At 41.7% G+C, this 25,108-nt stretch overlaps 1 protein-coding gene across 4 annotated transcripts in view; it reads left to right on the top strand.

The window, feature by feature from the left end:
• The first annotated feature begins 2,156 nt into the window (after nucleotides 1-2,156).
• LOC111976707 (glutaminase liver isoform, mitochondrial) overlaps nucleotides 2,157-25,108 on the top strand; it is a 28,114-nt gene continuing 5,162 nt past the window's right edge. For 3 of the 4 annotated variants that reach the window (XR_002896427.1, XR_011481288.1, XM_024005747.2), the window contains exons 1-11: nucleotides 2,157-2,530; nucleotides 4,714-4,798; nucleotides 9,098-9,219; nucleotides 11,587-11,716; nucleotides 13,791-13,870; nucleotides 14,098-14,261; nucleotides 21,279-21,337; nucleotides 22,672-22,704; nucleotides 22,799-22,857; nucleotides 24,430-24,496; nucleotides 24,614-24,664. Coding sequence is in view for 2 of the 4 variants with exons in the window: in XM_024005747.2 (XP_023861515.1) it covers nucleotides 2,322-2,530; nucleotides 4,714-4,798; nucleotides 9,098-9,219; nucleotides 11,587-11,716; nucleotides 13,791-13,870; nucleotides 14,098-14,261; nucleotides 21,279-21,337; nucleotides 22,672-22,704; nucleotides 22,799-22,857; nucleotides 24,430-24,496; nucleotides 24,614-24,664 (1,059 nt within the window). In the remaining 2 variants the exon portion in view is untranslated. Of the gene's footprint in view, nucleotides 2,531-4,713; nucleotides 4,799-9,097; nucleotides 9,220-11,586; nucleotides 11,717-13,790; nucleotides 13,871-14,097; nucleotides 14,262-19,694; nucleotides 19,764-21,278; nucleotides 21,338-22,671; nucleotides 22,705-22,798; nucleotides 22,858-24,429; nucleotides 24,497-24,613; nucleotides 24,665-25,108 lie in introns of those variants that run through there. The other variant, XM_024005749.2, reaches the window with a different exon arrangement.

The following is a 25,108-nucleotide window of genomic DNA, read 5'->3' as shown; positions in this document are numbered from 1 at the left end:
CCCTTTGCCTTGATGACAGCTTTGCACACTCTTGGCATTCTCTCAACCAGCTTCATGAGGTAGTCAACTGGAATGCATTTCAATTAACAGGTGTGCCTTGTTAAAAGTAAATTTGTGGAATTTCTTTCCTTCTTAATTAATTTGAGCCAATCAGTTGTGTTGTGACAAGGTAGGGGTGGTATACAGAAGATAGCTCTATTTGGTAAAATACCAAGTCCATATTATGACAAGAACAGCTCCAATAAGCAAGGAGAAACGACAGTCCATCATTACTTTAAGAAATTAAGGTCAGTCAATCTGGAAAATTTCAAGAACTTTGAAAGTTTCTTCAAGTGCAGTCGCAAAAAAACATCAAGAGCTATGATGAAACTGGCTCTCGTGAGGACCGCCACAGGAAAGGATAAGTTCATTAGAGTTACCAGCCTCAGAAGTCGCAGCCCAAATAAATGCTTCACAGAGTTCAAGTAACAGACACATCTCAACATCAACTGTTCAGAGGAAACTGTGTGAATCAGGCCTTCATCACTACACAGATATTAGGTTCATAGGGCCTATACTATGGCATAGTTGGCTACAAGCTAATAGTAGAATCTCAAATATATTTTGATTTGTTTAACACTTTTTTGGTTACTACATGATTCCATATGTGTTATTTCATTGTTTTGATGTCTTCACTATTATAATACAATGTAGAAAATAGTACAAAATAAAGGAAAACCCTTGAATGAGTAGGTGTGTCCAAACTTTTGACTGGTACTGTATATCACATGAAGCCCTCTCTGTCATTCTGTCTTCTAGTGTCTCTCCCCTCTCCCCTCCTCTAACTGGGGCTCACGTTACAGAACCGGCTCATGCGCCTGCTTCAAACAGTACTGGTGGCAAAAACAATTATCTGATGTGATTGAGTTCATGTGGTCACTTGTGATGAATTATAAAAGCAATTATAAAAGCAATTGTCAGCTTGCAGTTCTCACTGGAAAGTACGTTGTTAATCATTTACTAAAGGTAATGAAATAATGGCTATTATGATTGGTCACTAGTCAGCCTATCAATAGCATATTTGTTGCCTTTCCTTTATCTTACTGACAGTTCGAGTTGAGATGATTTTGGAATTGGAAAGTTTACAATGTGAACTCGTTCCAATTTAAAAATAAATATTATGTCTTGCAGGGGCTTTTTGTCTGCTTCAAATTAGTTGTTTTACACAGCTTATTTTAATACAATTACTTTATTCCAACCAGCAAATATCTTATGAAACCATGCATTCATTGCACATTATAATGCATAAGATGGTGGTTTTGAAAATGTGTAATTTTAACGTTGCGCGACTGGGCAGGAGCTGGATGAGATCTGGCGGGAGCATGTGGGATACCAGCAAAAAATCTGGAAGGCGGCAGGGTACTGTATGAAATCTTGTGGGAGCGGGCGGGCACGGTACCAAAAATCAGTCTTGCTCAGACGGCTATTACAGTGAACTACACATTGTTACTTACAACTGTAGTAGCAAACCTCTTTGTGCTTTGTGTAAAGGGGAGTATAATAATGTTCATATGAATGTAATAATATCATATGCAAACATAGAAAGTAAACATGTCCACTAATGTCATCACTACACAGATTATAGATCCATAGGGCCTATACTATGGCATAGTAGGCTACAAGCTAATAGTAGGCCCACATGTGGTGTGATACACTACCATATGGTGTCGCTACACAAGATACAAATTACTAGAAAATTCCCAATGCCATTTCTGCGCCTTATTGGTAGCCTTCATTTCACTATAGCCAATGTGGCTATCAAATTGTAAGCAGTTGAATTCAAATAATTTTGGATAATAGTATTATTTATATATTCACATTTATTTACAGGTTCACAGATGTTACCTTGTTCAACAGTTGTGAACAACAAACAAGATTACATAACATTACATCCTACACAGCAAGGCTTTTAAAGGTTTTGTTTCCATAGATGCATCTCAGAAAAGTAGCCCAAAATTAGATTTGTAATGTACACTCAATCACGTCATTGAAATCATACCTGTGCCATGGATCGTACATTTCTCACCCTCTTCCCGGTCTGGCCTCAGCTGTCATTGGTCACTGGCCTATTTCATCTGTTAACCAACTTCTGCCAGTCACAACTCCACCCCCCGCGCGTCAGTATCATGTCCTTGTGCTAGCGTGCATAACACATGATATACAGCCTCAGAGGAACGACGCACTGGACACAGATCTGTTGTCTCTACAGTTTTTGTTTTATTTTAACTTTGTTAACCTAACCCAGCGCTATATTTCTTTTGGTTGTGATCCACCCTTTAATAATGCATTGCCTGAAACGTCTGCGGATTACTAATGCGGGAGTTTTACAACTGCTCAAACATGCTGTCAACTCCGCACTAGTTGGGAGTGACAGCAATGTATTTTCCAGGAGCCAGCAACCCTTTCAGCTGTTCTGCACGAGCGCAGCACTGCACCACAACAGTCAGCAACATCATCAAGCTGTCAATGATTTGGACCAAACAGAGTGCAGGTAAATACTTACTCAGTCACATTATCTACCAATAAGGGAATATGTACAGTATATACAGGTAACTGCCAAAATAATGGAAATACTTGAGTAAATGAGGGATACAAAGTATTGAAAGCAGGTGCTTACACAAAGATGTGGTCCCTGAGTTAATTTAGCAATTAACATCCCATAGTGCTTAGGGTCATGTATAAAAAGGCTGGGCAGGCCATTATTTTGGGCACCATGGCTATGCCCACATAGAATGACAATGCCCCTATCCACAGGGCACAGTGGTCACTAAATGGTTTGAGGAGCATGAAAACGATTTAAAGCTAGGGGGCAGAATTTTTATGTTTGGAAAAATAACATTCCCATTGTAAGCTGCCTATTTCTCAGGTCCAGATGCTAGAATATGCATATAATTGACAGAGTAGGATAGAAAACACTCTAAAGTTTCCAAAACTGTCAAAATATTGTCTGTGAGTATAACAGAACTGATTTTGCAGGCGAAAACCTGAGGAAATCCAACCAGGAAGTGACTTATTTAGAAAAATCACTGTTTCATTGCTATCAATATCAACCATATTCCTTTTCCTGTGGCTTCCTCAGGGTGTGAACAGTCTTTAGACATAGTTTCAAGCTTTTTCTTTTGAAAATTGAGCGAGATTTATCAAAACACGCCAGTGGATACACGGATGTCCCTCCATTAGTTGATGCGCGCGACACTCGTTGCTCGACATTTTCTTTCTCTCCAGTATTGAATAGTTTACAGTCCGGTTGAAATATTATCGATTATTGATGTTAAAAACAACCTGAGGATTGATTATTAAAAACATTTGACATGTTTCTACGAACTTTACGGATACTATTCGTCAAGCCTTGATGACCTGCCTAAGGCTGTGGAATACTGAACATAACGCACCAAACAAATGGAGTTCTTTTGATATAAAAATAATCTTTATCGAACAAAATGAACATTTATTTTGTAACTGGGAGTCTCGTGAGTGCAAACATCCGAAGATCATCAAAGGTAAGCGATTCATTTTATTGCTTTTCTGGCTTTCGTGACTAATCTACATGGCTGCTAGGTGTTCTTAATGTTTTGTCTAGTGATCGCTTGGACAAACGCATGGATTGCTTTCGCTGTAAAGCATATTTTCTAAATCTGACACGACAGGTGGATTAACAACAAGCTAAGCTGTGTTTTGCTATATTGCACTTGTGATTTCATGATTATAAATATTTTTAGCAATTGTTTTTGTATTTGGCGCTCTGCAATTCAGCGGTTGTTGGTGAAAATGATCCCGCTAAAGGGATCCGTGCGTCAATAAGTTTTTAAACCATATGCCATGGCCATCTCAGTCACCAGATCTCAACCCAAATGAACACTTATGGGACATTCTGGAGTGGCGCCTGAGACAGCATTTTCCACCACCCTCAACAAAAAACAGAATTATGGAATTTGTCGTGGAAGAAGGGTGTCGTAGACTACATTTAAGAACTTGGAGCTGAGTAGTCAGTGGAATTGGTTTGAAAGCAGATATTAACATGAACTGCATTACTATAGGCTACACTACACTAGGCCGACACTACACTACACTACGACCACTGTGCCTGCTACACTACACTAGGCCGACACTACACTACGACCACTGTGCCTGCTACACTACACTAGGCCGACACTACACTACGACCACTGTGCCTGCTACACTACACTAGGCCGACACTACACTACGACCACTGTGCCTGCTACACTACACTAGGCCGACACTACACTACACTACAGCCTGCTACACTACACTAGGCCGACACTACACTACAGCACTCTACACTACACTAGGCCGACACTACACTACAGCACTCTACACTACATTAGACCCACACTACACTACACCACAGCACTCTACACTACACTAGGCCTACACTACACTAGGCCTACACTACACTACCCTACACACCCTACTACACTCCTTTTGGTTCTGGAGTGAAAAGAAAAACAGAACATTTGTTCATACACAGTTGTCAATGATTAAGTGCTCTTTTGCACATGTACAGTATGTCTTAAGAAAAGTTATACGGATGAGTCAACACAATCAAAACACAGTGTAAAACGTGTATGCAGTGGTGATCTTTCACAATATCCCTCCCTGTAAGACCTACACTAGTATTGTGACATGGTGCACTGTGTTGTCTGGTCTTCACAGGAACAGCTTGATCTCTGGGATGGACCTTCTTTTCTACACCATCACAGAGGGCAAAGAGATGATCTCAGTCTCTCAGTTCGTCTCTGTGAGTCTCCATCTCATCACATCCTCTCACTGTGTAACACCATGCAGAACCCAACCTACAGTTGAAGTTGGAAGTTTACATACACTTGGAGTCATTACCACTCCACAAATTACTTGATAACAAACTATGGTTTTGGCAAGTCGGTTAGGACATCTACTTTGTGCACGACACAAGTAATTTTCCCAACAATTGTTTACAGACAGATTATTTCACTTATAATTCAGTGTATCACAAATCCAGTGGGTCAGAAGTTTACATACACTAAATTGACTTTGCCTTTAAAAAGCTTGGAAAATTCCAGAAAATTATGTCCTGGCTTTAGAATCTTCTGATAGGCTAATTGACATCATTTGAGTAAATTGGAGGTGTACCTGTGGATGTATTTCAAGGCCTACCTTCAAACTCAGTGCCTCTTTGCTTGACATCATGGGAAAATCAAAAGAAATCAGCTAAGACCTCAGAAAAAAATTGTAGACCTCCACAATTCTGGTTCATCCTTGGGAGCAATTTCCAAATGCCTGAAGGTACCGCGTTCATCTGTACAAACAATAGTACGCAAGTATAAACACGCGTTCTGTCTCCTAGAGATGAACGTACTTTGGTGCGAAAAGTGCAAATCAATCCCAGAACAACAGCAAAGGTCCGTGTGAAGATGCTGGAGGAAACGGGTACAAAAGTATTTATATCTACAGTAAAACGAGTCCTATATCGACATAACCTGAAAGGCCAATCAGTGAGGAAGAAGCCACTGCTCCAAAACCTCCATAAAAAGCCAGACTACGGTTTGCAACTGCACATGGGGACAAAGATTGTTCTTTTTGGTGAAATGTCCTCTGGTCTGATGAAACAAAAATAGAACTGTTTGCCCATAATGACCATCGTTATGTTTGGAGGAAAAACGGGGACGCATGCAAGCCGAAGAACACCATCCCAACCGTGAAGCACGGGGGTGGCAGCATCATGTTGTGGGGGTGCTTTGCTGTAGGAGGGACTGGTGCACTTCACAAAATAGATGGCATCATGAGGAAGGGAAATTATGTGGATATATTGAAGCAACATCTCAAGTCATCAGTCAGGAAGTTAAAGCTTGGTTGCAAATGGGTCTTCCAAATGGACAATGACCCCAAGCATACTTCCAAAGTTGTGGCAAAATGTCTTAAGGACAACAAAGTCAAGGTATTGGAGTGGCCATCACAAAGCCCTGACCTTAATCCCATAGAAAATGTGTGGGCAGAACTGAAAAAGCGTGTGCGAGCAAGGAGGCCTGCAAACCTGACTCGGTTACACCAGCTCTGTCAGGAGGAATGGGCCAAAATTCACCCAACTTACTTACCAAATACTAATTGAGTGTATGTAAACTTCTGACCCACTGGGAATGTGATGAAAGAAATAAAAGCTGAAATAAATTATTCTCTCTACTATTATTCTGACGTTTCACATTCTTAAAAGAAAGTGGTGATCCTAACTGACCTAAAACAGGGATTTCTTTACTCTGATTAAATGTCAGGAATTGTGAAAAACTGAGCTTAAAGGTATTTGGCTAAGGTGTATGTAAACGTCTTACTTCAACTGTATATACAGTACAGGTTATTTAACCTATTTTTTTTAAATCTAGAGTGCCCTTTTTTTCTGATTGTATTGACAGTTGCCTTGACTTTCCTTGACATCCTTTTAAAGTTGACACAGTACTGCCTGTACAACAACATATTCTAGTTCCTGAAGAGACCTTTGGGCTTGCTGTTTTCACTTGAGCTAAATGCATACCGATCGAACCCCAGAGAGTGTAAGACGAGCCAGGCAGGAATCCATCACACCATGTCACCAGCCCAGTTCAGGCTCAGTGTTGAGGAAACGCCCTGTGTAACTTTATGACTAATAGACAGGTGTGGCCTCGTCGTTGAGGCTAGAAGTGAATCCTCTTAAACCCCAAAAGATTGGCATCTTAATCAATGATAACTCAGTATAACCTGGTTAGAAAGGTGGTGGTTGAACTGCTCTGACATCACCTCACCAATGAAACCAAGTTCAAGCCAGGTGTTATAAAATGTATTTACCTCACCAATGAAACCAAGTTCAAGCCAGGTGTTATAAAATGTATTTACCTCACCAATGACCACCAGCCATTCCCAAGCAACAGTAGCCTCTGGAATGTTGGGTACATGAGTCGAGAAGAACATCACAGAAGTTGTAGCTCGGTTGGTGAGAATGTCATAGAAGCACATGACCTCCAGTCATTTTACGATGCGTGAAGAGACTATGTGTTCGCTCTCCGTGCTTTTACACCATCATTTAGAACACGTACAGAAGTCTCAGCTCAGTTGGTGAAAATATCATACAAGCACATTCGTCCATAGGCCCACGCACGCTGAACATAGCATTTTATGATGTGTGAAGAAACTCTGTGTCCAGTGTCCACGACCACTCCCAGTGCTTTTACACCATAATTCACCATAATTGGGGTGATGGAGTTTGGTCCAGTGGACTACACCTTGCCCCTGGAAACGGGGGCTCAAACCCCAGGTCTGCCAATCGCTCCACCACTGAGGATAGACTGGGGTTGGGTAGATGCACTGGCATTTCTAGTGGTTAGTCAGAGGTAAGGGAGCATATGATATGACAAATAACTACTGTATCTGGGCACTGCATTCTTAAGAAGTTGTACCTCAACCAGATCATTCAGAGTACAGTATGTATGCCCAGTTTTATTTCAGAATGATACAATGCTTGATATTCTTACATCATTCTTTCCTTTTAAAGAACTGTACATGTGCTACTACACGGATGCCATCTGCTTTGACCTTAGATTGATCTCAGTTTTGAGGAGGGAGATCTGTCATTTATTGTCATGCTATGCTGTATGTGTTTGGCATGACAGGGAACAGTGACATAAAGGAGTTTGACTAAAACACATTGGACGGACTGACTGAACAGTAGCTGTGGCTACAGAATACTGTCACAATATATGTCAGCTAATTAGGGCTTACATCTTTCCCAGACCTACCAGGATCCTTTCTTCGTGTGGTGAGCTTATATTTAGTTCTCATAGAGCAATTCTGTTACTTAACTAGTGTTATTGAAGTACTTCTCTCATCTGATAACTCAATGTCTCAAAAGCTCTAAAATTCTGTCATCTTTGCTTCTGTCAGGAATGGAAAAACACCCAGTACTGCCCCCAGTAAACATAGCTTTGAATGCTGCTGTCCAATACAGTATGTCTGAATATCACTTCAGGCTCTCATGAAAGCCACTATCCTATGTGACCTAGGACATAAAATAACTGAACACAACAGTCCAGTCAAGCAATGTGTGTTGCTCATTAAAGCATTGCTCAGACGCACAGGCTTGAAAATAACTGTCTGAACCCTCCTATGAGGCAAGTCTGCTGTCAATGTACATGATACCCCAGAAATAGACACACGTTGCATATAGCTGTCGGCATGACTTGAAGTTGGCTTAGGGGAGGGATTTCAAAACACTAGTTATGTACCTTCCTCCTTCAGGGCTGTTTAGAGGACTGCTAGAACCCTTGTTGCTGCTCACATAATGGCAAAACAGGGTTTGTGCCTGTAGTCAGATAAAATTATAATTTGTTCCAATTCAGGTATTGAATGTGACACACTAAAACAATTATTTTAGTCCTGTATATTTTCAGTTCTTCTATAGCTAAAGAAAAGTCACCCAAAGTGATCAATTCAATTATTATTAATAACCTATACATGTCCTTATCGTTATGTACCAAAACATGAATAAAATAAGAACTCTTTCAGTCAATCGGTTAACCCGAGTAGAGTTTTTTTTCTTCTTCAAAATACAAAAAATCGATAAAATTCAATAAAATACATTTCAAAATACACTGAAAACATCCAAAATACTGTACATAATCTATAGTGCTAAAAACAACACTGCAATTTCAAAACAAGTTCACATTGAGGTTAAAGAAAGTGTATTTGATCAATTTACTTGTTTTTTTGCTAACCATTACTTAGGACAAAATCAAGACGTTCTTGTTATGCTTATAAAAAAAGTCTTAAATTACAGCTCAATCCTGCGATTAACTCAATTTAAATGCTTTAATCATTTGACAGCCCTAGTACTCTATTAGGACCAGCATCGGGACCAGCTTTCTTAGAGAGCTCAAATATCTATCACCCTTCCCTAGAGATGCTTTCTCAGTTCTGGATCAGCTCTCCTTGACTCCATGCCCATTTTTCCTCTTTCCTCCCTCTCCCTTCTTTTTAATTTTCTCTAAAATAAATCTCTCACTCTTGTTTTCTAAATGTTCCTCTCTCCTTCCTCCAGGCGTTGAGGAGCACAGGTTTGTGGACATCTGATCCCAGGCTGAGGGACTGTATGCGTCATCTGCGCCAGTCCATGCGGGAATCTGCCGGAACAGTCATGGTGGACCAGAAACTCTTCAGGAAGTGAGCTATGCTCTATTTTCACTTTCATCTTACCATATACATCCTCTAACGTTAGTAGGATGGTATAGAGAGAATATTGACTAACACTATGATTCTTTAATTCAGAAAGTTAACATAATGTATTATGACTTTCACACATACCATATTCTCATTATTCCGGCTGATTGGCAAAACACCACACACACTATCCCATTTTTACATGGCAATTTTATGAAAGTGACATTTATATGGTATTTCACTGTGCGAAGGAACTATCTTTGCTAATGCCCCCAGTGTTTACTAGAAACTTCCAAGACTTTGTTTTTCACTATCTCTGAGTGTATTTGTGTCTGCTCTGCATGCCTCTATAGTGGACAGGTGGAGATTTGATATGAAAGGTTAAGCATCAAGGATGTTTGATTGTGGTTGTATTGTAATGTTTGTGTTGGGGTTGGGGTTAATGTAAGAGAAAGACAGAGTGACAGCATCTGTCGTTTTATGGCCGACAGCTGCCTCTGAACCTTACTCATGCACGCATACACATGCATGCACACACACGCACACACTCACACACTGTAACATGCAGAGAGAGAGAGAGCTCTGGAGTATGACATCTGTGCAGGGCTTAAGTCTGGACGGGAGCTAATGAAAGTCCATCATAGTGGGTGAACTGCAGACGGTGCCAGTTGTATTAGGAGCTCAGTTTATCAGCAAGCTCCGAGGGAATCTAGACTGCTGTCCAAACAGTATTAATTCCTAACTGGCAAACCTAACTTAATGAATGCAGTGATGATTCGGACTCTGGCGTGCTACTGTAGTGAGTCACTGAGTCCTGTCTGGTAGATTTCTTACATTTAATAACTATGTTTCAGTGATTGAACACTGCATATCTACAGTCCTTTTGCTCAACTTAGATTGAGACTTGGTGTTGTACCTGGTATTATTTAGAAACTAGGCCCAAATACACAACTAAAGTCATGGAGAAGAGAATAACAATATTGTGTTGTGATTAGATATTGTCTTCCCATTCTGAGGAACATTCTGAGGTGGTCACTGGAAAAAGGCCACTAGAAATAAAAATCTCCCATTTCTGGTGAATGTATAAATTCTGCAATCCCTATATTCGCCTCCCCAGTGCCCCAAACTGGAAACAAGTTGTGTATTAACAAGCGCCGGGGCCGGATCTTTCAGCTCCTCCCAGCTGAGATCACCTCAGTGCACTAAACTTACTGCTTTGTTTATATATAATGGTACAGGTGTGTATCTACAGTATGATAGGCTGTCTATTGTCACCATTTAATTTGGTCCCAGTTGAAGTCCAGTTTTATGTTGTTGATGTCATTAGGAATTCATCATAGGATCAGTAGTGTGTCTGTTTCATTGTTATAGGTCACTTAGCGCTGATACATGGCTGACTCTTAGACGCCGCATAGGAGTCAGCAGCCGTGTATCAGGGCTAAAGGTCACTGTGTGTATAAATACAGTAGTAATACTATATACTGTAAATAATCTAAAGTGACTGATATTGTTTGTATATTTTTTGTATATTTGTACAAGTGTATATTAAAACACGTGTGAATTGGAAACCCGTGTTTTTTACATATCCATAACACTCCCTGAGACACCCTCGGAGAGTAGGGTTGTTAGAGTTAAGTGACTTGCTCAATGGCACTTAGACAGATTTTTCAACTTGTCGGCTCGGGGATTACGAACTAGAGACCTTTCAGTTACTGGCTCAACACTCAAACCGCAAGGCTAATCTAACGTAGCAGGCGTAAAAGAAACACCTGAAACTAGATCCCCTACATACTGGTTTTGACAAGAAGAAAAAAAACTGTTGGGGGAGGTTTTCTTCTGCACAGTTCAAACAACCCAGTAAATGTGGAGGAGGAGTTAAGATGGAGAGTCGCCTTGTTAACGTCCAAAAGTGGAAGTCACATCACAGGCTCGCTTTCCATTTCCCCTAAAAACCAGAACAGCTGTTTTTTGCGGACTCAGCAGTGGTTATCGCTAGACACAGCAACGGGAAGTAGGGGTGCACCCCATGATAAATTGAAAAAAAGAATATATATATTAATAATAATACAGAAATTCAATTATAATAAAAATACAATTATACACAATTATATTAATCCTGTGTGAACTAGGCCTTTATTACTCCTGTATGAGCGGACAAAAATTCTCCTCAGCAACCCCCCCATCCCCTCTTCGTCCAGCACCCCCAATGCAAAACATCTTCCCACGGTTGGCCCCAACAGGAATGGAACCAACAACTCTATTGTTGCAAGTGCCACACTCTACCAACTGAGCCACACTGAGCCATTACCTATGTAATAAACAAAGTATACATGTGATGTGTGATATTTCTGTATGTGTGATGTGTTTCAGGTGTGTGGGTGCTAACATCCTGCTGCTGACACAGGCGTTCAGGAGGAAGTTCATCATCCCAGACTTTGAGGTGTTTGCGTCCAACATGGACCAGCTGTACTACAGTACCCAGAGGCAGGAGGGGGGACACGTGAGTTCTGTTAGGATGCCTGCACTATGCACATTGGAATTCACACGCTAAAAACATTCTCACATATTGTACACTTACACACCTACACATCCACATGAGGATATGCTCAAATAATCTCACTCACATGTGCGTACTGAATGAAGTCATGCACACACTACATTCGTACATACATGTACATACACACGTACTATACATACAGTGCATTCGGAAAGTATTTAGACCCTTCACTTTTTACACATTTTGTTACGTTACAGCCTTATTCTAAAATATATATATTTTTTAAAATCATCATCAATCTACACACAATACCCCATAATGACAAAGCAAAAAACAGTTGTTTAAAAAAAAAATGGAAATATTACATTTACATAAATATTCAGACCCTGTTGAAGCACCGTTGGCAGTGATTACAGCATTGAGTCTTCTTGGGTATGAGTGGCTGGGCCACTCAAGGACATTCAGAGACTTGTCCAGAGCCACTCCTGCATTTTCTTGGCTGTGTGCTTAGGGTCGCTGTCCTGTTGGAAGGTGAACCTTCGCCTCAGTCTGAGGTCCTGAGCGCTCTGGAGCGGGTTTTCATCAAGGATCTCTCTGTACTTTGCTCCGTTCATCTTTCCCTCGATCCTGACTAGTCTCCCAGTCCCTGCCACTGAAAAACACCCCCACAGCATGATGCTGCCACCACCATGCTTCACCGTAGGGATGATATTGGCCAGGTGATGAGCGGTGCCTGGTTTCCTCCAGACGTGCCGCTTGGCATTCAGGCCAAATAGTTCAATCTTGGATTCAACAGACCAGAGAATCTTGTTTCTCATGGTCTGAGAGTCCTTTAGGTGCCTTTTGGCAAACTCCAAGCGGGCTGTCATGTGCCTTTGCATGAGGAGTGGCTTCCGCCTGGCCACTCTACCATAAAGTCCTGATTGGTGGAGTGCTGCACAGGTGGTTGTCCTTCTGGAAGGTTTTCCCATCTCCACAGAGGAACTCTAGAGCTCTGTCAGAGTGACCGTCGGGTTCTTGGTTACCTCCCTGACCAAGGCCCTTCTCCCCCGATTGCTCAGTTTGGCCGGGCTGTCACGATCGTCGTAACGTGAAAGAGAGGAGGACCAAGGCGCAGCGTGAAATGAACACATATTTAATTAACGAAGACGAAGAACACTTTACAAACTTAAACAAAACAACAAACCGACGAACGTGAAGCTATATAAACAATAAGTGCAGACACAGGCAACTTAGACATAGACAATCACCCACAAACTACCTAATGACTATGGTTGCCTAAATATGGCTCCCAATCAGAGACAACGATAGACAGCTGTCTCTAATTGAGAACCAATCTAGGCAACCATAGACATACATACACCTAGACTAAACACTGCCCCCATAAACATACAAAAAAACCTAGACAATACAAAACACATATATCCCCCATGTCACACCCTGACCTAACTAAAATAATAAAGAAAACAAAGATAACTAAGGCCAGGGCGTGACACGGGCGGCCAGCTCTAGGTTATTAACTTCTTCCATTTAATAATGATGGAGGACACTGTGTTCTTGGGCACCTTCAATGTTGCAGAATTTTTTTTGGTACCTTTCCCTAGATCTGTGCCTCGACACAACTACGAACAATTCCTTCGGCCTCATGGCTTGGTTTTTTCTTTGACTTGCACTGTCAACTATGGGACCTAATATAGACAGGTGTGTGCCTTTCCATATCATGTCCAATCAATTTCATTTGCCACATTTGTACTCCAAGTTGTAGAAACACCTCAAGGATGATCAATTAAAACAGGATTCACCTGAGCCCAATTTTGAGTCTCATAGCAAAGTCTGAATACTTCTGTGAATAAGGTATTTCTGTTTTTTATGTTCAATACATTTTCAAAAATGTCTTAACCTGTTTTCGCTTTGTCATTATGGGGTATTGTGTGTAGATTGATGAGTAAAACTATTAATTTAATCCATTCTAGAATAAGGCTGTAACGTAACAAAATGTGGAAAACTGTGTGCACTGTACCTGCCTTTGACACACATTACACTCATCCAATCCATTCCTTTGTGTGTCTTTCCTTAGGTAGCAGATTACATTCCTCAACTGGCTAAATTCAGCCCTGATCTGTGGGGAGTGTCTCTATGCACTGTGGATGGGCAGAGGTAAGATTACAGCATCATCTGATCTATGTACATAGTCTCTTTTTACAGTATATCACCACTGCCCTCCATCATGACACATAACCCATGTTACTGAAATGAAGAGCTTTGAACAGGCAGTCCACATGTCATCCCCTCATCTTGCCCACCTTGTTTATGCAGAATCCTCCACTGTGTTGTCACCTCAGCCCTCACTGTCCCATGATCTCTCCCCTGCTGGTGTGATGCAGGCATTCTGCAGGTGACACCAAGGTTCCATTCTGTCTTCAATCATGTGTGAAGCCACTGGAGTACGCCATCGCTGTGCACGAGATTGGCACTGAGCATGTGCACCGTTACGTGGGCAAAGAGCCTAGCGGACTCAAGTTCAACCAGCTGTCACTGAATGATGAGGGTGAGAGAGATTAACCCTAACCCTATCCCTGTCTGCCTATGGCTAGGCTCACATACCTACTACATGTCTCTGTGTTGACTTCTGTGTAGATGCCTCACACTTGGATGCATCTGAAGAGTACTGAGGAAATAACTTACATTGACCTCTCAAATTATATCTCTGTGGGAAGTAAAGGTGTTTGCAGGGGGGGAGGGGTTGGTTGGATACTGCTCGGGTGTAGGTGCTACATATGCTGATCGTGATGGTTTGGTGCGCTTTCTTACCTTTTTATTGAGTTACATGTTATGCAGGCCACCATAGGAACTACAAACGAGAGGGGGGCGGGGCTCACATTCACTTCCTGGAATGTCAAGGGTTTAAACGAACCAATTAAGAGAGGCAAGGTCCTAGCCCACTTAAAAGCACTCTCGTCTGATATTTTTGCAAGAAACCCATCTGAAAAATAATTCTCATAGCAGACTTAAATGTAGGTGGGTGGGGCAAGTGTGTCACTCTAACTTCTCGAGAGGCACAGCGATTCTGGTACGGAAAGGAATTCCCTTTCTACATAAAACCACTATTGTGGATAAAGAGGGTCGTTATGTGATCGTAATAGGAGAGATCCACTCTACTTCTGTAACTCTACTRAATATCTATGGGCCAAACATTGATAACCCCTCTTTTTTCAAAAGAGTCCTTGCCCTGATTCCAGATGTCTCCCACACTAACCTGGTCATTGGAGGGGACCTTAACTGTGTGCTAGACCAATATTTGGATAGATCCTCTACCCGGCGAACCCCTACCTCCTATTCAAGTGAATTCTTGAATACCTACATAAAGAATTCTAACTTATTTGATATATGGAGGATCACTAACCCTACGGGTAGGGAATACTCCTTTTACTCTCATGTTCACAATGTTTATACTCGAATTGACTACTTTTTGGTTGACGCTAAACTACTCCCTTATACCTGTAATGTGAGGTATCATGATATTATAATCTCGGACCACAGTCCACTCACCTTCTCCCTGAGATGGGGTGACATCGTACCAAACGAGAGGGTCTGGAGGTTGAATCCTCAGCTCCTCACAGAACCAACATTCTGTGAACATCTTAAAGACCAAATTACATTTTTCTTTGATACCAACGACAACACAGAGACTTCCCCAGCATTATTGTGGGAAACACTGAAAGCTTATTTGAGAGGCTGTATCATCTCCTATCAGACTGCCAGGAGTAGGCCAAACAGGGGGAATTTGGTAGAACTGGAGGGACAAATTCACTTACTGGATAGGGAGAATGCTAGACATCCATCTATGGAGAAACATAAAAAAATTACCTCTTTAAAATTTGAATATAATCAGATTCTCTCAGCTAAAATTGCTAAATCTTTTCTCTATGCCAAGCAAAAATATTTTGAGTTTGGTGACAAACCACACAAATTACTCGCCAGACAACTTCGAAAAAATGTGAGTGACAGAATGATTCACAAAGTTAAATCTGCATCTGGGGAATTACTCTCTTCCCCCAAAGACATCAATGACAGATTCCGTCAGTTTTATGAGACTCTATATACATCTAAAGCGGATCCTAAACCCTTAATTATGCAAAACTTTTTGGAGGACTGTAGTCTTCCTGCCCTGAACCAGGAAGATTCCAACTTCCTGAATAAGGAAATATCTCTTGAAGAAATTCGAGAAACAATTAGATCTCTAAAGAGTGGCAAGATCCCGGGCCCAGATGGATACCCTGGTGAATTCTATAAAACATTCAGCAACATGCTCTCTCCCTACCTGCACAAAATGTTGGTTCAGGCCAAGGAGGATGGAGCTCTCCCATCTACTTTGGATGAAGCATTCATTACAGTTATACATAAGAAGGGTAAAGATCCGGAAGAGGTAGGGTCATACAAACCAATATCCCTCCTTAATACAGACCAAAAGATTTTAGCAAAAACTCTGGCTAACAGGCTTAGCACTTTAATTGGCAAATTGGTCCATTCGGACCAGACCGGCTTTATCCCAAACAGAAACTCATTCTTCAATCTCAGGCGCCTCTTCAACATTAGTATTCTCAGAGGTTACCCAACGTGGACCTTGCCGTTATATCTCTTGACGCCGAAAAGGCTTTTGACCAGGTTGAGTGGTCCTATCTAATCAAGGTCCTACAGAAATGTAATATTGGAGATGGGTTCATAAATTGGATCCAGCTTTTATATAGGAACCCCTGTGCGAGAATACTCGCTAACCAATCATTGTCGCCCCGATTTAACCTTTACAGAGGGACAAGGCAGGTTTGTGCGCTGTCGCCTATGCTCTTCGCCCTAATCATTGAACCTCTCGCTCAGGCGATTAGATCTCATGCAGCAATACACGGCTATAATACTAAAGATACTCTAAATAAGATTTCCCTATACGCAGATGATATTCTCCTCTATGTAACAGAACCCCAAGCTAGTATTCCAGCTATTCTTGATGTGATTAATTTGTTTGGTACCTTCTCGGGATACAGAATAAATTGGAACAAGAGTGAATTCATGCCCATACGGTTACAAAACACCTCCTGGCTAGAACATCTTCCAGTTAAGTTATCTTCAGAAAAATTTACCTATCTAGGAATTGTAGTTACCAAACAATAGTCCTTACTATTTAAAGAGAATTTCCCCTCTCTGATGCAAAAACTCAAGACAAACATACAGTTTTGGAGAACTCTCCCAATTTCTCTGCTCGGGAAGAATTAATGCCATTAAAATGGTCTTCCTCCCACAACTGCTCTACCTATACCAGAACATCCCAGTATTCATACCTAAATCCTTTCATAAACAACTGGACTCAATTATCAATCCTTTCATCTGGGATTATAAAACACACAGGATAGGTAAAAAACACCTCTGCAAATCCAAAATGGAAGGAGGTTTGTCTCTCCCAAATTGTATATTTTATTACTGGGCCACTAACCTCCGCCCTGTTACGCTTTTGCTGGATGAAGCTGGCTTAGTATGGAGCGTGAGGAGTGTCACCCCTTCTCTATTGGTGCTGTGATTTTGTCGCCTGTCAATCTGGAGAGGTCACTTTATCGTAACAATCCTATTATACATAGCACAGTCCGAATCTGGAAGCAAATTAAAATCCACTTTGTGTCACGTTCCTGACCTGTTTTCTGTTGTTTTGTATGTGTGTGATGGTCAGGGCGTGAGTTTTGGGTGGGCATTCTATGTTGTGTGTTTCTATGTTGGTTTAGGGTTGCCTGGTATGGCTCTTAATTAGAGGCAGGTGTTTTGCGTTCCTCTAATTAAGAGTCATATTTAGGTAGGTTGTTTCACTGTGTTCGTTGTGGGTGGTTGTTACCTGTCTCTGTGTTTGTGTTCTGCACCAGATAGGTCTGTATCGTTTTGTTTGTTGTTTGTAGTGTTCACTTGTCGTCAAATTAAACATGTTGAACACTAACCGCGCTGCACTTTGGTCCTCTCCTCACCTGGAAGAAAAAGCCGTTACACTTTGAGCTTAGACCAATGTCATTCATGCTCCCTGTTGCCAGGAACCCTCCTGCCCCTCTAACCTTGATAACACCTTTGAGCAATGGGGAGAGTTGGGGATAAGTACCATAGGGATTTATACACTGCTCCAAAAAATAAGGGAACACTAAAATAACACATCCTAGATCTGAATGAATAAATATTCTTATTAAATACTTTTTTCTTTACATAGTTGAATGTGCTGACAACAAAATCACACAGAAATTATACAATGAAAATCCAATTTATCAACCCATGGATGTCTGGATTTGAGTCACACTCAAAATTAAAGTGGAAAACCACACTACAGGCTGATCCAACTTTGATGTCCTTAAAACCAAGTCAAAATGAGGCTCAGTAGTGTGTGTGGCCTCCACCGTGCCGTATGACCCTCCCTACAACGCCTGGACATGCTCCTGATGAGAGCTTGGATGTCTCCTGAGGATTACTCCTCCCAGACCGGACTAAAGCATCCGCCAACTCCTGGACAGTCTTCGTACAACGTGCGTGGTGGATGGAGCGAACATGATGTCCCAGATTGTGCTCAATTGTATTCAGGTCTGGGGACGCGGGCGTCCATAGCATCAATGCCTTCCTCTTTCAGGGAACTGCTGACACACTCCAGCCACCATGAGGTCTAGCATTGTCTTGCATTAGGAGAACCCAGGGGCCAACCGACCAGCATATGGTCTCACAAGGGTCTGAGGATCTCATCTCGGTACCTAATGGCAGTCAGGCTACCCTGCGAGCACATGGAGGCTGTGCGGCCCCCCAAAGAAATGCCACCCCACACCATGATTACCCACCGCCAAACCGGTCATGCTGGAGGATGTTGCAGGCAGCAGAAACGTCCCACGGCGTCTCCAGACTCTGTCACGTCTGTCACATGGCTCAGTGTGAACCTGCTTTCCATCGTGAAGAGCACCAGGGCGCCAGTCGCGAATTTGCCAATTTGGTGTTCTCTGCAAATGCCAACGTCCTGCACGCGTGTTGGCTAAGCACAACCCCCACTGTGGACGTCGGCCCTCATACCACCCCTCATGGAGTCTGTTTCTGACGGTTTGAGCAGACACATGCACATTTGTGGCCTGCTGGAGTCATTTTGCAGGCTCTGCAGTGCTCCTCCTGCTCCTCCTTGCACAAAGGCGGAGTAGCGGTCCTGCTGCTGGGTTGTTGCCCTCCTACGGCCCCTCCTCCACGTCTCCTGATGAACTGGCCTGTCTCCTGGTAGCGCCTCCATGCTCTGGACACTACGCTGACAGACACAGCAAACCTTCTTGCCACAGCTCGCATTGATGTGTCCATCCTGGATGAGCTGCACTACCTGACCACTTGTGTGGTGTAAGACTCCGTCTCATGCCTACCACTAGAGTGGAAAGCACCGCCAGCATTCAAAATGGACCAAAACATCAGCCAGGAAAGCATAGGACTGAGAAGTGGTCTGTGGTCACCACCTGCAAACCACTCCTTTATTGGGTTGTTCTTGCTAATCCTATAATTTCCACCTGTTGTCTATTCCATTTGCACAAACAGCATGTGAAATTTATTGTCAATCAGTGTTGCTTCTAAGTGGACAGTTTGATTTCACAGAAGTGTGATTGACTTGAGTTACATTGTGTTGTTTAAGTGGTCCCTTATTTTTTTGGCAGCAGTGTATATAGAAGGACCTTTGCTTCCTTTGAGTTGCTGAGGGAAACGTATAATCTTCCCAGAAGTAACTTTTTCAGATACCTACAAATCAGAGACTATGTTTAGAAAACACCCCAACATTTGGGAATGCTAAGCCTCCATGTTTACGGATGCATAAAACATCCCCCACCTCAGACAAACTGATGTCTCGTCTATAGATGCTTTTCAATCTGTTTAGCCACACCTTCTACAGATGCCATTAAGGCCAAATGGGAGGAAGAACCAAGGACTGACATTCTTCGGTGGCAGACTGGGAAGATAGCTTGAGTATATCCACACCTGCTCCATTAACTCCAGACATCGTCTCATACAATTCAAGGTATTACACAGATTACACTATTCCAAAACCAAACCGCATAGATATTTACTGATACATCCCCTATGTGTATAAATGTCAGGCCGCACAGGGTCAGTACTCCACTGCTTTGCCCTATGTTCTACTTGTATGGTTATTGGTGTGGAATTGTTAGGCATCCTCTTAGTTCTGGAGACTTCAATGACCCAGACCCGCTTCTGATAATCCTGGGAGTGTCTGATTCCCAAACGGATTAACCAACCCTCAAAAACAACTCATCTCTTACAGTCTCATTTCGGCAAAAAAACGAATCTTGTTGTTTTGGAAAAGGAGGGAAGCGCCACTACCAAAATATGGCTCAGCGAATTGCAAACACTGTACACTTAGAAATAATTAGATATATACTGAACTAAATTATCAACATATTGATCAAATCTGGCAACCTTTCCTCTCTTACTTGGCCCATTCGGCGCTGTGAATTTGTACTTTTTAACGCACTCTCAATGTGTAATATTTTAATCCACCTCTTGGGCAGCATGTGCTGGCACCGCCACCCGAGCAGTCGGGAGGGGAATAAGGGGAAGGGATAAAGGGGGGAAAGAAGTGGGGGAGGGATAAAGGGGGGGACATCTACCCTCTTTCTTTATACCTGTCCTTGTTCTGTATGTCTTGTTTTGTAATATTTCTTTTGTACCCAGAACTCTGGGTATTTTTGTTTCTCTCTGCTCTTCTATGTTTAGATAAGAATTGTATACCTGTATTTTATACCTATACACCATTCTTGTGTGTGTTCAATAAAAAATATCTGAACGAAAATTATATCTCTGACCCTATCTCCTGATCTAAGCTAACTCAATCGTAGGACAGTAAATAGTTAATTACACTGGAAGCAAATAATTACACATTTCAGTGAACAATTGTGTAAAGAGAAGACAACCAACCTCTCTGCAACTACAGCCCACTGGGCACAGATGTCAGTTCAACGTCTAGTTTTGATTGAAATTTGGTTTTTGTCAACTAACGTGAATTCAACATGAAATCAACAAAAAACTTCCCCATGAGATTGGATTTAGGTTAAAAGTTGTGTTAAATTTTTTTGTAAATGCTCTTACATTGATGACTTTTTGCAAATCCAATAATTTTCCCACATTGATTCAGCATCATCACAATTATTTTTTGGGGCTGCAATGACGTGGATACCACATTGATTCAACTAGTCTTTGCCCAGTGGGAGGTGATTGAGAAACAGGGAAAGTACCAATCATCTTGATCAATGATTACAATATGCTGTAGGTCTTGACTGGTGAGATACAGTCGATAGAGCAGGAACAAGCAAGAACAGGACATCTGATCATTAACCAGTCAAGACATCTTATCTGCAGGTTCCCTCTAAGCTGGCTAAGGCTGGCTAGGTGTCATTACACATGTTCACCTCTGGCACGCACATACGTGTTCACTTTATAAAGTGGCCATATCTTTAGGTTATATGGTGGTGGAGTGCACGACAGTGATAACATTGTCCTCTCTCTCTTTGGACAGATAAACCACACAATCCTATGGTGAACGCGGGGGCTATCGTCATCAGTTCTCTGCTCAAGGTAAGGGGATTCCTGGGTGATGTTATAATCTCCTATAACCTTTCATGAGGTTTTAGAATGAGAGCATAGATAAAATCTTTGCTAGCTAATTTAAATAATATCAGGAGTACATTACATGCACACAGATTAAGCATTGCACATGAGTGCAAACTGTTGTACACCAAATCCACTCCAACATCAAATATACAGGAAATCAGGAAATCTGTCGTAACTAGTACAGCCAAGTGTCACAATCAGACCACCCTCAATCATTGACCAATTCACCCTATGGCCCAATACAGTGTGGACAGAGGTCAGTAAACTATCTCCAGCTGACTCGCCAACCCTCCCTATCAGTCAGCATTGCCCTCATTCTAACAGATACAGCAGTGGGGAAAGAATGCAGTCCTCTATATAGACATGGACCTCTATTCTGCTGTGTTTTCCTCTCCCGCCTAGCTGCCTGTCTTCACCAGCTGCCTCTTAGGCCATTCAGGTCACATATATTAGTGGGTGAGGGTGGGACTGACAGGATGTGTGTATGTGTTAGCCAGGCCAATGAGACAGCTGGGAAGAAAAGGTGTGTTTGTCTGTGGGTGAGAGACTGTATGTGTGCTTGGGTGGGTGGGTGTGTGTTTATGTCTGACAATCATAAGTATTATAATGTATGTCTTTGACAACTTTAAGTACAGGAAGAGAGAACAGATTGAGATGGATGAGTCATTTCATTGGCTAATAGTCTATAGCACATACTGCACTGGGCAAGTTGAGGGAAGGACTTGTACTCTTCCAAATAAGTGTAGCACTCCTAGCACGTTTTATTTGGAGTTTATGCAATTCATTCATAAATATTGCGCAAAGTTCACTTGATCTTTCAGAGAGCGCAGAACTCTCTGAAGTTATGAGTGGAAAGACGTGTCATCACTCAGGAGCACTTCATCAGAGTATCACTGACCAATAAGCCCAGGGTCGCACCACATTTGAAGAAACCTATTCCTTGAGGACCACTCAACGGGGAAGTACCAGTCCCTGCCCGTTTTGGTGACTTTACGACTTGCTGGTGATCTTTCACTGGACCCTGAAACTTAAGCAGGGCAATAATCTGCCCCCGAGCTGCTAGCCCATGTTATACACATCACATCACGCAGACAGACAGACAGACAGAGGGATACCGCAACTAATCCTACCCTGCACACCCACCCAGAATCTGTCTGACTCACCAGTACACTGTACCGTTGGTGCCAAAATACACAAACACTGCCACCTAGGGACAGAACAGCTCTCTGCATAGTGTCAATACAGAATTACTACAGCACAAGAACACTGTACTAAAGGGATTTTCTTCTTTTTTACAGCCTAACTCGAATAAGGCAGAGAGGTTTGATTATGTGAGTATCCTTTAAGGTTTCAGACTTTTGACGTGTCTACAATTGCTTCTTATTAGTAAAAATGTAATGGAAAAACTGACATCTTTTATCGTAGGTAACGGAATACTTGAAGAAGATGGCTGGCACAGAGTATGTGGGCTTCAGCAACGCTACGTGAGTGTCAAATTGAACATTATAGTATGAAAATATAATTTTTCAACATTTCAGACCATACAGTAAGTGTAATTTGTAGTGTGATAAACAGCTTTGAATTCAGTGGGCTCCAAATGACTGGCATCCCTGACTGGCAATGCACAAACAATACTTAAAAAAATATAAACAATACAATTATAGAGAGAAACTCAAAATACCAACATCAATGGAACCAACCAAAATCATACAATAATTGAATACAAAATAAATTTCACCAAAATAATTATTGGCACTCTTCATTTAGTACTTAGTGCAACCACCTCTGGCAAGGATAACAGCATGGAGTCTTTTCCTGTAATGTTTGACAAGGTTAAGGAACACATTTGGAAGGATTTTGGACCATATGCAGATCCTTTCAAGTTCCTTCACATTCTTGGGTTTGCGCTTATCAACTGCCCTCTTCAACTCAGCTGACAGGTGTACGATTGGATTGAGGTCCGGCGACTGAGATGGCCATGGCAGAACATTGATTTTGTTGTCACAGAACCACTTCTGTGTGGATCTTGAGGTATGTTTTGGGTCATTGTCTTGTTGGAAAGTCCACATACGGCCAAGTCCCAGCCAGGCAGAGGCAACCAGATTGTCAGCCAAAATTGCCTGATACTTGGTGGAATTCATTATGCCATCAATCTTAACCAGTGCCAGACCTCTGGAATTAAAACAGCCCCAAAACATAATTGACCCATCACCATATTTCACCGTGGGTATGAGGTGCCTCTCCTTGCAAGCATCTCTCTTTCGACGCCAAACATGCCGATGCTGTATCTGACCAAAACGTTTAATTTTGGTCTCATCTGACCAGAGCACCGTCTTCTAGTCATAAATTAAATGACGTTTGGCAAACTCCAAGCGCTTGCGTTTGTGGTCTTGGGGTAAGAAAGGGCTTTCTTCAGGCAACCCTTCCAAAGAGCCTGTGGTTGTGGAGGTGGCGTCTGATGTTGCTTTTTGAAACCTGGTGACCCCGAGATGCCACCAATGACTGCAATTCTTTCACAGTGATTCTTGGGGATTTTGTTGCTTCTCTCACCATCCTCCTCCCTATCCTGGGGGGAAAAATGCATTTGCGTCCTCTATCCGTGAGCTTTTTAACTGTTCATATCAGTTATTTTGTTTTCTTCATGGTGTTGGATGACAAAGGGATATTGCATGCGTGTTACCTCATTTTTATACCCTTGTGAAACAGGAAGTGATGTAATAGCTCAATATAGTTCCTTAAGACTTAGATAAACTTAAATAAGTGGAATTTAATTCCTGATTTTACTTTTGGTAGATGTTATTTACAATAATCTTTAAGGGTGTCATTAATTGTGAAACCTTGATTTGGAGGACATTGATATTTTTTCTCAATTAAATCAATAAATGATTTTGGTGGGTTCCATTGAAACATTAATAAAGTACGGTATTTCTCACATGTTGGTATTTTGAGTTTATCTCTATAATTATATTGTTTATATTTTTTTAAGTATTGTTTGTGCATTGCCAGTCAGGGGTGCCAGTAATTTTGAAGCCCACTGTATGTATTTGCCTTCAAAGTTTTCAATCAGAGAAGGAGACCGGGGATAGGAATTTTGCTATTGGTTACTACCTGAAGGAGAAAAAAGTGAGTGTTTGAGCTTCACAGAGTCTTCTCAATAGTTATACCAATTTCTAAACTCTAAAACTATAAGTTATACTACCTGTCCTGAAACTGTGGCCTCTCTCTCATTTTGCCTGGTAGTGCTTTCCTGAGAATGCAGATATGATTGCAGCCCTTGATTTCTACTTCCAGGTGAGACACATGTTTAAAGAGATTTGCTGATGTATTCCTAGTTGCTGTCCCTGGTGGAAACACTCTGTATGTGAGTAAAGTACTACCCTGTACACAGGGGTGGGTAGGTGACTTTCTAAATGTATTCCATTACAGTTACTAGCTACCTGTCCAAAATTGGAATCAGTAACATAATTTATGGATTGTCCAAACTCTGTAACATATTCTGATTACTTTCAGTTACTATTGGATTACTTTCCCCTTAAGAGGTATTAGAAGAAGACTTAAAGGATCCATCAAATGCATTTGGTGCATCATTATAGTGGTCTCTGACTTATGGTCAGACTCGCTCAGGTGGAACAAACTTAAACTTGTGCCTTTTTTCAATGCTGAATTGAATGTCATTGAGAAAACAAAAAGGTGTAATAATGTTTGTTTTTTTACAAACATTCTTTCTGAATTTAA

This window comes from Salvelinus sp. IW2-2015, linkage group LG17 (assembly GCF_002910315.2).
Source record: "Salvelinus sp. IW2-2015 linkage group LG17, ASM291031v2, whole genome shotgun sequence".
NCBI classification, from domain to species: Eukaryota; Metazoa; Chordata; class Actinopteri; order Salmoniformes; family Salmonidae; genus Salvelinus; species Salvelinus sp. IW2-2015.
Note: the sequence above shows the minus strand (reverse complement) of the source record. Positions and strands in the feature narration are given on the sequence as shown.